Raw genomic sequence first — 14,873 nt, forward strand, 5'->3', positions numbered from 1 at the left:
GAAGGCCCACACACATCCACAACATGTCAGATGATCCAAAATACACTCATATTACAATTCATCAACCACCCTGTGAGGTAAACCATATGCATGTTAAAAGGGAGGCAACTTCCCAAGTACAATCAAATGCCCTCAACTAGTAGGTAATTTCTTAAGACTCCCAAAATATAACAAGAAAGGTCCCCATTTCAAATAGAACTTTTTCACAGACCCCCTCAAAGTGAATTTAATCTTTTCTAATTTCAGAAAAAACATTACGTCTTCTAACCAAGCAGCAGCAGATGGGGGAGTGGCAGATTTACAGACCAGCAAGATTCTCCTATGGGCCAATAGCAATGTAAATGCAATGATATCCGACTGGCTTGTTGAAAACCTTTTTCACACAACGGACACATTGGTTGTTTAAGTCCAACCTCAAGCACTGTAATCAATAAAGGGTAAGTTATAATGTCATCAAAGATCAGGCATAACCTGACTCTCTGCCAGAAGTTACCTAAAGAAGGGTAGCAATATCTCAGTTGGGCTATGGGGTAGAGAAATGTGGCCAAGACCATCCAAAAGAACAGATTCTAAACATTAGCCATCGAATGCCATACCCCACAGGAATTACATCACTGTGTTGTTAGAGAATGATAATCATACCAGTTAACACTATATTACAGTAGTAAACAGCAATAATGCGTGGGCTGGGCCCAGAAATAACACATTTCTTCAATCCAGACTACTCATGATATACCAAATCAGAAGTGTCACATTGCTTTTCAACTGTAACATGTTTTGAGGAAAGTTCACATGAATGGTGGGTTAGCAAGAGATGAGGTGATTATGTGATCATTGTAATCAACTATGAGGCACGGAGGATCAAATGCTTAATAAGTAACTAATTTCTTAAATTAAGCCTGCAATGCCTCAGCTGCCCAGCTTGCTACTGAGCGCTACCACTCCCTTTACCTTTATTCCCACCTTAGAAATTCCCACTTCTCCTGTGGGGTGGGGGGGGGGGGGGAATGATACCACCCACGTTTGGAACCACAGCTATAGAGGGTGGTAAATCTTTGGAATTCTACACCCATTAGTGTTGTAGAGGCTAGATCATTGGAAGTATTTAAGAAGATAGATCAATATTTGAGAGATCAGAGAACTAAGGCTCTGGGGGAGTGAAGGAGATTTGAGACCTCATAGCTGATAGATCAGCTATGATTATATTGAAAAGGTGGTGCAGGCTTGAGGCTCTGAGTAATGGTGTTCTGAAAAGCTGTCAACCAGACTTTATCTTCAAAGTAGAAGAGAACACAATGCATACTGTGAAGGTGTTTTGCCATAATCAAATGAAATGTATCATACCTCATTGGTCTTGTTAATGCAGTCCTACATTTTCTGAGCAATATTGGTTTCCTTCATGTATATCATGATTAGATACTTTCAGAAAGAACAGGCACCGCTTTCTGTGAGAATGGAGTTCCTGCTAGACCAATCTTTTGATAGAGTAGGGCAGATGTACCTCTCTCTGTAAATTTGAGTTTGAAAGTAATAGTTATTTAAAGTTTAATCCATGGTGGTTACATTTAAAATAACCTCAAATGTATTTCTGGCATTGGGATCGTTTACAAATAACAGACACAGTCCAGACTGTGCTGAGGAAATTTCTCATTCTCGAGGCTGGCATTTGCAGCAGAAAATCTTCAAGGTTTCCTGCAGCAAGAAGTAAAGATATATCACACTGTCTTCTTGAGAGAGATCTTACCCAGTTGATAAACATTTGTCCAAGTCCCGCATTAGATTCTGCCATAGCTCTGTGAAAAGTGGTGTATTTACCATTTTCCTGTATGCATAAATGTAGCTGTCATTTGTTCTGACTCCATGGGCACTTGATAACAAAGCAGAACACATCCTTGATATGTTTGCTATCTTTTATGGATTCATTGAAAACATTGGGTGGAAAAGAGAGCCAGGAACTTAAACTATTTGTGTGACAGTAAGTTTATAATGTCTATTTGGAGACCCTGGCATTATAAGTATAAAGAGCTCTATCAAAATATGCAGGCTAGGCCTCGAACAGAAGGATTTAGCGTCATCAGGTAAAGGAGGTACTCCCATTATAGAAAGAATGTGGAGGCATTGGAGAGGGTGCAGAAGAAGTTTACTTGGATGCTGCCTGGATTAGAGGGCACATATTATAAGGAGAGGTTGGACAAACTTGGGCTGTTTTCTCACGAGTGAAGGACCTGATAGAAGTTTAAAAAATTATCAGAGGCATAGATAAAATGGACAAATTGTATCTTTTTCTCCGGGTCAAAATGTCTTAATACTAGAGGTCATGCACTTAAAAGTGAGAGGGGTAGGTCCAAAGGAGATGTGCAGGGCAAGTTTTTAAACACTGAGAGAGGTGGGTATCTGCAATGTACTGCCAGGTTTGGTAGTGGAAGCAAATACGTTAGAAGCATTTGCGAGATTCTTGGAAAGGCACACAAATGCACCAAGACTGGAAGGAGATGATCAAAGCACAGGTATAAGGAAGTAGTTTAGCTGGGCATTTCATTACTACTTATTAATTTTGTATCACAGTGTGGGTTGAAGGCCCTTTTCCTGTGTTGTACTGTTCTCATGTTCTGAAGTCAAGTCTTGATTAACCAAGCTCTGTAATTTCCTTCCAAACCTGTCTTTTCTCCTTTAAGAATACACTAAGAAACAATCTCTGACAGATTTTGAGCATTGATCTAACATATGGCTGGTTGTGAACTTCTGATAATATTCCTGTTAAGAGTCTTGGGATGAAACAGAAAATGCTGAAAATACAAAGCAGGGCAGGAAGTAACTCTGGAGAGAGAAACAACAATTAATATTTCAGCTTGCTCAGTTTTCATCAGCACACACAAAATGCTGGTGGAACACAACAGGCCAGGCAGCATCTATAGGGAGAAGCGCTGTCGACGTTTCGGGCCGAGACCCTTCGTCAGGACCCGAAACATCAACAGCGCTTCTCCCTATAGATACTGCCTAGCCTGCCGTGTTCCACCGGCATTTTGTGTGTGTTGTTCGAATTTCCAGCATCTGCAGATTTCCTCGTGTTTTCAGCTTTCATCAGAGAACCTTGGGATATTTTTCAACATCAGAGGGTCTGTGTAAGTTGTTTTTGTTATATGTCATTGTGAGCAGCTGCAAGCGCACATTGAGCTCAGTTGGGCTTTCTCTCACCCACAGTTGAATGTTGAGTCACATTAAAACTTCACATGATTGTACTCTCACTATTGTAATATGAACTTGAAACAAGATGTTCTGTATTCATATTTAATTTAATTTCGTACATTTCATGTAGATTAATTAAATATTACTTCAGATTCGTTTTTTATGGTAACGTCAAGCCCACTCATACTAAATAAATCTTCTACAACGAGAATATTCATAGATATTTCTTGTTAAGGAAACACCTCTACTGACTCTGAGATTATTCATTTCCACAAAAGTTGCATTTTGATCCACTGAGCAGTTTATATTGAACACAACCAACCCTTTGTGTATTCCCAACTCCAAGTGAGCCATCTTAGAGTAATTAAAGCAAACCCCACCCCAACCACGAATCATGTGACTTACGAAGAGCTGGATTCTGAAAACACATCCCGCTCTGTTTTTGAAAAATCATGTGGTATTGAAATACGAGCAAATGTGAATGTGCATTTGCACACATAATATTAAATTTCAAACCAAAAGGGTTTCCGGCGAATAGGGTTTTCTGATCAGGCGGAGAATGGCCAGCCACCGGTTGCCATGTAAGGAGTATGAGGCCCCCGTTCGCCCTTTCCGCGGAGCGGCGCCATCTCGCAGGTAGTGGCCGGCGGAGCTGAGCTTTGAAAGAGGATAAAGTGGTCGAAAAATAGCAATAGAAGTGGGGGCTTTGGCTTTGATGAAGTCTTATAATATTGTAATTTGACGGAATAGCGAGGTGATCCGGGTTTCGGCCTGGTTGCTGGTATCTGCGCTGGAGAACTGGGTTAGAGGCCCGGACATGTGGCGGCGGGTGGGGATGGTCGATCCTGGGTTAATTTGGGAGAGGGAGCGATGGGGGAATCTGTCGTCCGGGCCAAACATCGGGACCCGGGCTGGTAAGGATGGAGTACTGAGGTTAGTCTTGACTAGGGTTAGCTACGTTCCCACGATTCGTCTACTTTGTTCGCTCGATGAAACCATTCAGTGTAAAACGTATTTTTAATCAGTACCTCTCGAGGGGTTTCAATGAATTAAATCTCGCTCATTCATTTTCAGTGAACATTCAAGATGACTAACACCAAGGGTAAAAGGCGCGGAACACGATACATGTTCGCAAGGCCTTTCCGCAAGCATGGTGAGAACTTTGTTTTTAAAATAACCACTGATCCTTGTACCAAGCGCTTTGTTAGAAAACTGGCGTTGCAGAGGTTCTGATTTTGTGCTGTATAACGACAAATAGAGACTGACATATCAATTGTAAATTGAAATCACTATTGTGGAACAGCAAAATTTATCGGAAGTACACCACATGGTGTTCCTTCACTCATTTGAAGATTTCTTTATTCCAGACCAATGAAATAATGGCTGATTCGTTACCCTTTTTTAATTTTATATTTGGTAGACAATGTCATTATATGGATTCAGAAAAAAAGCTAGTGCTCGATGATGATTAACCTCTTTTGATTGCCCTGTGGGGCAAGCTGAATTAATTATTTCACCGGTACTGAGAGCAACTAGAACATTCGGTATTTTAGAGTTGTTGGTTAGTGTTGATTTCAAATCGACCTGGTGGAATGTTTAAAGGTAATGAATATTCTGGAAATTGACTAATAAAATCTTATTATTCCCTTCAGTATTTCATAGAAAATTAGATGCTTCGTGTGCACAGAATTTAAGAGTAGGCCCTTGTGTCTGCTGCACCGTTTGTGAAGATTTTGTTTGATACTACTTGTGCTAGACTTTCACCCCCTTAAGAAGTATGTTTGCCTGCGGCTTACTCTTCAAAAACTCTGTATCCACAGGTGTGTGAAGAAGTGTTCCCAAGACAGCTGTTATGAAAAAAATGTTGCCTAGCATTGTTTTTTAAATAGGCAGTCAATTATTCTTAAATAGTGATTCCATTTGTAGATTCTTGCACTAAAGGAAACATTCTCTCCATGTCCACTCTCAGGGTCTTTTTTTAATAAAATATCACCTCACTTATTTGAACTCTTTAATAAATGTGAACATACCATATTCAGCTTTTTCATGTGAGTCAAGTGCTCGTTTCTGGTACTAGTTTAGTAAACCACTTTTGAACTGCTTCCAGTGCAATTGTGGACCAATACTGTTTGGAGTACTCCAGATGCGGTTGCACTGGTGTCCTGTGTAGGCAACCTGTATTAATCATTTAGTAATGGGAATTTGCAGTTACAGAATTCACAAATTGCTGTGCAAATACTGAGATGCAGAATGAAATTTTCTGTCATGGAATTGGTGTGATTTAAGGTTTTAAAAAAGTTTCTTTTCAACTGGCAGTCCAGAAAATTGAAATGCAAAATGGTTTGTAGGAATTTCACTTCCCCATCAGCCTACATGTGAAACATTACTTACCTACATTAAATTGATTTAAATCCCAACCTCACTATCAAACCCGCTGATAGGGGGGAGCTGTTGTAGTCTGGCGTACTGACCTCTACCTGGCCGAGGCACAGCGACAACTCTGATACCTCCTCTTATTTACCCCTTGATCATGACCCCACTATGGAGCACCAGGCCACTGTCTCCTATACCATCACCAACCTTATCAGCTCTGGAGATCTTCCATCCACTGCCACCAACCCACACCCCGCACTTCCTGTTTCTACCTCCTACCCAAGATCCACAAACCTGCCTGTCCAGGTAGACCCATTGTCTCAGCTTGCTCCTGCCCCACTGAACTCATTTCTGCATACCTTGACACTGCTTTATCCCCCCTTGTTCAATCCCTTCCCACCTGTGTTCGTGACACTTCTCACACTTCGTATTTTTTCCAATGATTTTAAGTTCTCTGGCCCCCACCACCTTATTTTCACCATGGACGCCCAGTCCCTATATACCTCCATCCCCCACCAGGAAGGTCTCAAAGCTCTTCGCTTATTTTTGGATTCCAGACCTAACCAATTCCCCTCTACCACCACTCTCCTCTGTCTAGCGGAATTAGTTCTTACTCTCAATAATTTCTCCTTTGGCTCCTCCCACTTCAAACCAAAGGTGTAGCCATGGGCACCCAAATGGGTCCCAGTTATGCCTGCCTTTTGTTGGCTTTGTGGAACAGTCCATGTTCCAAGCCTATACAGGTATCCGCCCCCCTCCTTTCCTTCGCTATATTGACGACTGCATTGGTGCTGCCTCCTGCACGCATGCTGACCTCGTTGACTTCATTAACTTTGCCTCCAACTTACACCCTGCCCTAAATTTTACCTGGTCCATTTCTGACACCTCCCTCCCCGTTCTTGATCTTTCTGTCTCCATCTCTGGAGACGGCTTATCTACTGATATCTACTATGAGCCTACAGACTCTCACAGCTACCTGGGCTATTCCTCTTCCCACCCTGTCTCTTGCAAAAATGCTATCCCCTTCTCTCAATTCCTCCGTCTCTGCTGCATCTGTTCTCAGGATGAGGCTTTTCATTCCAGGACGAAGGAGATGTCTTCCTTTTTAAACAAAGGGGCTTCCCTTCTTCCACCATCAACTCTGCTCTCAAACACATCTCTCCCATTTCCCGCACATCTGCCCTCACCTACCATCCCACCAGCCTCCGGGTCCAATGTATAATTCTCCGTAACTTCTGCCACCTCCAACGGGATCCCACTACCAAGCACATCTTACCCTCCCCCTCTTTCTGCTTTCGGCAAGGATCGCTCCCTATGCGACTCCCTTGTCCATTCGTACCACCCCCATCCCTTCCCACCGATCTCCCTCCTGGCACTTATCCTTGTAAGTGGAACAAGTGCTACACCTGCCCTTATACTTCCTCCCTCACCACCATTCAGGGCCCCAGACAGTCCTTCCAGGTAAGGCGACACTTCGCCTGTGAGTCGGCTGGTGTGGTATGCTGTCCGGTGCTCCCGGTGTGGCCTTTTATATATTGGTGAGACCTGACGCAGACTGGGAGACCGTTAAGCTGAACACCTATGCTTTGTCTGCCAGAGAAGAAGCCACACTCAGGTTGTTGGAACAGCACCTTATATACCAGCTGGGTAGCCTCCAACCTGATGGCATGAACATAGACTTCTCTAACTTCCGTTAATGCCCCTCCTCCCCTTCTTACCCCATCCGTGATATACTTAGTTTTCTCCCCCTCCTTTTGTTTTCTCTCTGCCCATCACTGCGCATTCTCCATCTCCCCCTTTCTTTTTCCCTAGGCCTCCTGTCCCATGATCCTTTCCCTTATCCAGCTCTGTATCCCTTTTGCCAATCACCTTTCCAGCTCTCAGCCTCACCCCACCCCCTCCGGTCTGCATCATTTTGCATTTTCCCCTCCCCCTCCTACTTTCAAATCTCTTACTATCTTTTCTTTCAGTTAGTTCTGACGAAGGGTCTCGGCCCGAAACATCGACAGTGCTTCTCCCTATAGATGTTGCCTGGCCTGCTGCATTCCACCAGCATTTTGTGTGTGTTGCTTAAATTGATTTTTCCTCAGTTCTTGCTTGAAATGTATCTCTCTTTGCTCATTCTGATTATGCATGTCTGACTTGTGTTGGAGTGCGATTGAGTAACACCGCCAAATGTGTACAGTTCTCAAACATATTCTGATAATTGGAAGCTGCATTAATCATCTTGCCTTGGAGTGAGTTACAGGACAAAAATAAGCTGTTTGCCCCACAAGAATCCACACTGACGATCAACGATTAATGCTATTCTATTCTGTTTTCCATCACCTCTCCTTGTATTTTACCACTTGTACTGTATACCTTGAGGTGATTCATGAGGGCCAATTCACCCATCAACCTGCATGTCTTTTGGGGTTTGGGAGGAGACTGGACACCTGCAAGAAACCCAGCGTTGCAGGGCAAACGTGCAATTTGATGTAGATGAAATTGGGATTTAGCGTCTTGTGCTGCAAGACAGTGGCACTAACTGCACCATTGAACTGCCTACAGCAAAATATCCTACATGGGCTGTTTGGAGGCACCTAGGAAATTCTGTTTATGTGGTGAAATGAAACCTTTATTTGTTTGTATTGAATTGTTTATTGTAACTTATATGTGTATTTAATTTGTTGTAAATTCTGTCTTTTAGGACCTGTTCCCCTGTCTACCTATTTCAGTATATACAAGAAGGGAGATATTGTTGACATCAAGGTATTTATTGTCTTTATTGTTGTTAAATAGAACCTTGGTAGGGTCTGGTAAAATAAGCTAGTTCACTGCAGAAATTCTACAGTTTTAATTGGGAGTTACCCCTGAAAACTGAGCATTTAAAATATTTTTGAAGAAATATTAATGTACTTAATGGGATGTTCATTGTTCTGAGGCCAGTGAGTTTAATAAGTATCAGATGCTGCTCTGAGGTTTGAGTTTACTCATTAATGATCTTCAAATGATTTTGTGTTTTATATCTTAGTTTTAGCCTGAAAATTCCATTTAGATTTTGCCTTTTTTAAAATGTTCACATTTCAACTTTTTAATTGTTACTATTTCTAAAATTTAATAAATACTGCAAATGGCAGTGATAAGCCCAGTCTCCAGAGATGTGGAAAATCTCCAGTGTGAGATGAATAATACTAGGTTTGTGATGTATATATTGGCTATGTGGCTAATTGCACAAAATAAATGTTGAGGGTTACTAAGCAGGATTGCTCAATTTGCAGCTGCTATTTGCTTTTTATTGCAAGTTTGATTCTAACCACCAATCCTGTGAGTTTTGGAGCTGAAAGCTCTGGGGTTCCTCCAATGCTGAGCGCTGCTGCATTCTTGAATCTTGCTGTTAGTGATGTTCCCCCCCCCCCCTCTTGGTAACCAGATCTCGAAAACTGGAATCCTTTCCTTATTCTTCCTTGCCGCCTCTTTATTCTGTTTACAAGCCAATTCTACATCATAGTTATAAATTAGTTCATCTGTACAATGGAGAAGCATCTTTTTATTCCTATTTGATACAGAAAGGCAGATGAAAAGATTTGAGCATTGTATTTGTATAAGCTTTCTTCTGTATGAACCTTATTGAATTTTGCTTAATAGATCTTCAGAAATAACAATAAACTACCTTGCTGTTTTAGGGCACAGGCACTGTTCAGAAGGGCATGCCTCACAAATGTTATCACGGGAAGACTGGAAGAGTTTATAATGTTACACAACACGCTGTGGGCATTATTATTAACAAGCAAGTCAAGTGAGTATTAAAAATTCAGTGTTTTTATTTCAACGTTGGAAAACATTCCAAAATTGCAGAAGTTTGATCAGAGATTTGACATTAAGTCATGAGTTACTTGTAAGTCTAAGTGAAAGTTTGCTGAATTGGGTGGCTGTTCCTTAAAGGACCACATTGGATGGAGGAACCAGTTGGCTCTGATTTGATGTGTTCGTATATCCCTTTTAGGCATGTGGATGGAAGTGTTGGAATTAGAGTAGATTGGGACCATGAAGAGATTTAAAAGCAGGGAGGAAAACAAGGCTAGTGTTGAAATAATTAGTGAAGGATGAGTGGATGATGCAGAGTGAAACAGTGTAATAAATAAGAGCGAACTGTCACAAGAGTGTTATTCAGTCTGGACAGGGGAATCTTGGTGAGGTTTCCAGCCATAAGTGGGCTTCAATGGATGCAGAACCAGGTAAATGTGTCTATTAGTCTTTATGATAAATGTGGAAATTAATTTGGATCGATATTTGGGATAAACAAGATAGAAAACAATCTTTTTCAGTAAAAGGTAGTGTGATAGTTATATTGAAGTCACACTGGAATTTATAGGCAGTAGATTGGCTTTCCTAGTATCTAGGAAGAACTGCAACTGGTTCGAGTCCATCGTGGCATTGTGATTGGCTGAGATGCAGCTAAGTGTAAAAGTTGGCGCTGTCTTTCTTTTAAACGGCTGAAAGACTGGGGAAATAGTGGACTGTTGCGTGGGAAGTAAGTAAACTTGTATAGTTCAGCATTCTTGGTTTTACTGCTGGATTATTTTTTATTCCTATTAATACCCAAATGTGCTTTTTTTAAATTTCCTGGTTCAGCTTTGGGAATAGAAATTCTTAGCTCTGCCTTGTAACTTACAGATCTACCCATGTTCCTGGCCCTGGTGCTCTGAATCCCTACCCAAGTTCTGGCTGCATACTTGGCACACAGCTGGGCTTTAGCTGCACAACCAGTTTGCAACCTGTGCCCCAGGATTTCATTCTGAATTAATGAGACAAATGCTATTCCATCAGAATCTGAACAATTGGGTGCCCAGTTAAGTTCTTTGACAGGATTGGTGGAGAGGGCTCGTATGGTCTCTGTTGTCATCCATATTGTGAACCCAGGAAGCCTTGGGAGAAGGTGGGATGTGGGGAGAGAAGTGTGAGAAACAAGATGCAGACAGCAAGGGAGTGAGTGATGCATCTGGAAGAGTTCAACAGATGAACTACATTTATATCTGCTGCAAAGTTTAAATTTTGTGGCATTAATGTAAACTTTCATGTTGCCCCCTTCACTTTACCAATAAGACATGTGTCTTCATTGGTCATTCAAGTGGGGTAGAGTAAAGTATCCTTTTATAAACCCAAGTATACTGTATTTTACTTGGTTTCTACCACAGGGGACATTTATGAAGTTGACAGGAAGAATCGTGTGATATTTTTTGGTCTGTCCTTGGGGAAAACCTGAACAAAATTTGGCTTTCTCCAATATACTTTTAAGTTGTATCCAAAACATGCAAAGGATTCTGTGCCATGAGCCCAGTTAGTACTACTGTAGTTGTTTTGTGTAGCTGTAAACTGAGTTCTATATCGATCATTTTTCATAGTTTCTGCAGAATCAGTCTTATCACTAGTGTCTGTCATGAAATTTGTTTTGTAGCAGTACAGTGCAAGGCAAAATTGTTATAATTTACAAAAACAAATAGTATGAAGACAAATAATGAAGTAGTGTTTGTGGGTTCGTTGACTGTTCAGAAACTTGTGGAGGGGTAGAAGCTGTTCTTAAAAAGTGTGGGTCTTGTGCCTCCTGTACCACCTCCCTGATAGTAGTAAGGAGAAGAGGGTATGTCCTGGGTGGTGAGGGTCTTTAATGATGTGTGCACCACCTCTTGAAGGTGTACTCTGGCAAGGAGGGTTGTGCCCATAATAGAACTGGCTGAGTTTACAGCCATTGCTTAAAACATTAAAGAGTTGAAGCAACTTGTGTGATTAAAGTGCGTTCTACCAGTTAAAATTTGGAGTAGCTTTCTGTTAAACAAATGAAATATAAGAGTGCAGATGATGGAATGTGGAGCAAAAAAACAAACTGATGGAAGAATTCATCAGGGCAGCATTTACAGAAATGGAAAGAACTATCAATGTTTTCAGTTGATGTCGCAACCTGAAATGTTTACATTTACTTCCCTGCTATAATGCACTGTTCTGTTCTTCCAGCAGTTGTTTCTATCTTTAAAGAGCATCTTGTATATAATATGCTGAATCATAACATTGTACACATTTTTAAATTGTTTTGGTTGTAGTAGCATTCTGTTTCATTACTTTGATTTGTATCCTAGGGGCAAGATCCTTGCCAAAAGAATTAATGTGCGTGTGGAGCACATTAAACATTCAAAAAGCAGAGACAGTTTTCTGCTTCGTGTGAAAGCAAATGAACAGGCAAAGATAGAGGCAAAGGAAAAGGGGACTTGGGTTGATCTGAAGCGCAAGGTAAGACACCTGTGCAAATTAAATTTTAGGTAACCGTTTAAAGCACAAGTGGGATATCAATATTTGAATGGTTGGAATTATTTTTGTTTACACTCTGGCCACTTTATTAAGTGCACTTGTGCATCTGCTTGTTAATGCAAATATTGGCCAATCATGTGGCAGCAGCTTAAATGCAGACAAGGTCGAAAGATTCAGTTGTTCAGATCAAACATCAAAACGGGAAAGAAATGTGATCTAAGTGACTGACCGTGGAATGAATTCTGGTGCCTAGAGGGGTGGTTTTGAAAGACCATTTCTTGAGTTTGCAGAGTGGTGCAGGAAACAAAAAATCCACTGAACAGCAGTTCTGTGGGCAAAAATACTTTAATGAGAGCAGTCAGAGGAGGATATAGGAACATGTACTTAATAAAGTGGCCACTTTATTGATAACACTGCTATTTCAGGGAATAAATTGTCACTGTAACCAATATTTCCAACTGTGCTGTCAATCTAGCAAGGTTAAACTAAAGTGTAAAACTGAAATGTTTTACTTTGAAAGGGGTGATGGATAGGAATTTATTTTCATTAGGCCTTTGACAATAGACATTAGATTTTCTTTTGGTCATCACTTGTTTTACTTTGACAAAATGCAAGTGCATTCTCCATGTCCAGTGACACACCAGCTTTATGTTTAAGTTGATCCTGAAACACCTGATTACGTTCAAACCTTGTATACCATGATTTTTTGGGTGGGAAGGAACTGGGTTGGATAACTTTTTTGAGTTGCATGAATATAATAACCATATGAATGTAGAAAATGTTTATGAAGCAATCCAGTTTGACCTGGAATATTAATTTTGTTATGGGTAATGTGATGATTTCAGTTTGGATTAGATTCTAAACTCTTGTCAATATAAAATGAATTCCAGGAAACCAATGTTATTTTTCTACTTTTCAGCCTGCTGAGCCCAGGAAGGCACACTTTGTGCGAACAAAGTCCAACGTGCCACAGCTGCTGGAGCCTATTCCATATGAGTTCATGGCATAATTGTTATAAACTTGAATAAATGTCTGTCTCTCATTTTGTATTAATTTTGTGTGTTCATTAGCACCTTTCCACCTTGCTGGGCCAGTTACAAGTGGGGCTCTGTTACTGCTGGCTGCTTTCTAGTATTTTCCAGCTGGCTTCTTGTGAATTAAGATGAAAAATTTTAATCAGTCATTATTGGGTGCAGGAACAAAGGGCTAGAACACCTACATTCATGTAATTGTGGGAGAATAAAAACCCATTTCCTGATCTGCAACTTAGTCATAGAAAAGTACTACACAGAAATGGGCCCTTTGGTCCATCCAGTTGATGCTGAAACCACCTACTCCAAATATCACAATCCCAGGGTTCCTGTAGTTTATGGATGTACAAATACCATGTGAGCACTCTAGGTTACAACTAAGACCAGGCCCACTGATTTTGCTCTCAAGGCTTGGTGTGGCAACTGTATACACATTTGATAACAGGAATTTAAATGAAGTCTAATTTTGAAATTTTATAAATGAACAATATTGTACTGGGTTTAATTAAATGGAAAATACAGCAAAGAAAGCAAAGCAATAGATTCAGCTGGTTACCTTTTCACTGACATTTGGTGATGATTTCAAATTAAGGGTCAACGATCCCTCCCATCCAGCTAACAATCTCTTAACATCCTTGATTTTCCCCTCATCACCATCAGGCAGGGGGTACTGTAGCATTGTGACAACTGTTAGGATGGGAAATAGCTTCTTCCCTAAGACTAAACTCCACCAAGGTCTCATCATGTATGCAGCCCTAGCAGTGTATACTGTCTACTTTTTAACTTGTCATAAATGCACTGTATTATCTGTTACTTTGTGGTAATATTCATGTATTATGTGTGAGTTAATACTGTGTTGTGCACCTCATCCAGAGGAATGTTCTTTCATTTGGCAGTATACATTGTGGTTGAACTGAACTTCAACTAGAATTCAAAAATGGGAAAGGTATTACAGCCCCCCACCCCCCAAAGTCACTGGGACATTGGCAAAAGATATGCAGACAGATTAAGGAAAGGGATAAAAAAACATTGGTGTCATGGGGGACTTCCCTCGTATAAACTGGGATCTAATCTGTGCATCCTAGAGGGTTTCTTAAACCAATATATAAATAGTCCAACAAAAAAAGAGGCTGTACTGGATCTGGTGTTGGGTAATGAGCCTGGCCAGGTGACCGAACCTTCAGTGGGTGAGCAGTTTGGGAACTGACCACAACTCCTTAAATTCTAAGATGGCTATAATAGATGGGGCTAAGTATGGACCTTGCCAGAAAGCTTTAAACTGAAGCAGGGCAAATTATGAGAGCATTAGGCAGAAACTAGGAAGAGTTGATAGGGAACAGGGACCCCTCCCCCCATGACCTGGAGAACTATGTTAGCTGGAGTTTGAGTCTTGGTAGGTTCACCCATGCCGAACAGGTTAAAGGGTAGAGGTCAGACTGAATGGTCCTCTAGGTTTGGGGGTTCAGTTCAGGGCTAACAACCCTGACTGACCAAAATAATTTTGGAGAGTCTTGTATCTGAATTTGTATGACTGACAATGGTGAAAAGGAAGCCCTGAACACTGCCAAGATCAAGCTCAAACTTGTTTTTTGGAGTGGACTAACCATGTACAGCACTGGCAAGTTGGCACAGTAACTGTAGAAATGTGTCATTGCAGCCAACATATACTAGACTTCAGTGAAAGCAGATGAACAGAGCCTGGCAAATCAAAGGCAGCAACTGGTGAAACATTTTTATACTTAAGGGAAATGGTCAGCATCATAGTGTAACTAATTTTGAAGGAAAGGATTGAGAAGTGCTTGCTGGCGTAGAAACCAATCCAACAGTAGGCAGATGAGAGGCTGAAAGGGAAGCAAGTGAACATGACCCAGTGCTATGCTCCATCTAATGATAGTGGCAGAAAAGAAAAGGACATGAACAGCTGCAATCTGAGGTAGTGTCAACACTACACCCTTCTAGAAATTGTATAAACTCAAACAGTCATAGGGATGTCGGCTACAA

The 14,873-nt window shown here is 41.0% G+C and overlaps 1 protein-coding gene and 1 non-coding gene across 2 annotated transcripts; both read left to right on the top strand.

Moving 5' to 3' along the window:
* The first annotated feature begins 3,749 nt into the window (after positions 1-3,749).
* Positions 3,750-12,883, top strand: rpl21 (ribosomal protein L21). The gene is made up of 6 exons (XM_073043804.1): positions 3,750-3,822; positions 4,261-4,339; positions 8,249-8,310; positions 9,225-9,337; positions 11,673-11,823; positions 12,761-12,883. Exons 2-6 carry the CDS (start codon positions 4,273-4,275, stop codon positions 12,848-12,850), a joined length of 483 nt encoding a protein of 160 aa, XP_072899905.1. The 5' UTR covers positions 3,750-3,822; positions 4,261-4,272; the 3' UTR covers positions 12,851-12,883.
* On the top strand, positions 10,619-10,745 carry LOC140727162 (small nucleolar RNA SNORA27). Its single transcript, XR_012098803.1, has one exon. It is a non-coding gene; the product is annotated as a small nucleolar RNA SNORA27 (small nucleolar RNA).
* Positions 12,884-14,873: the final 1,990 nt, after the last annotated feature.

Source organism: Hemitrygon akajei, chromosome 4 (assembly GCF_048418815.1).
Source record: "Hemitrygon akajei chromosome 4, sHemAka1.3, whole genome shotgun sequence".
Taxonomy (NCBI): domain Eukaryota; kingdom Metazoa; phylum Chordata; class Chondrichthyes; order Myliobatiformes; family Dasyatidae; genus Hemitrygon; species Hemitrygon akajei.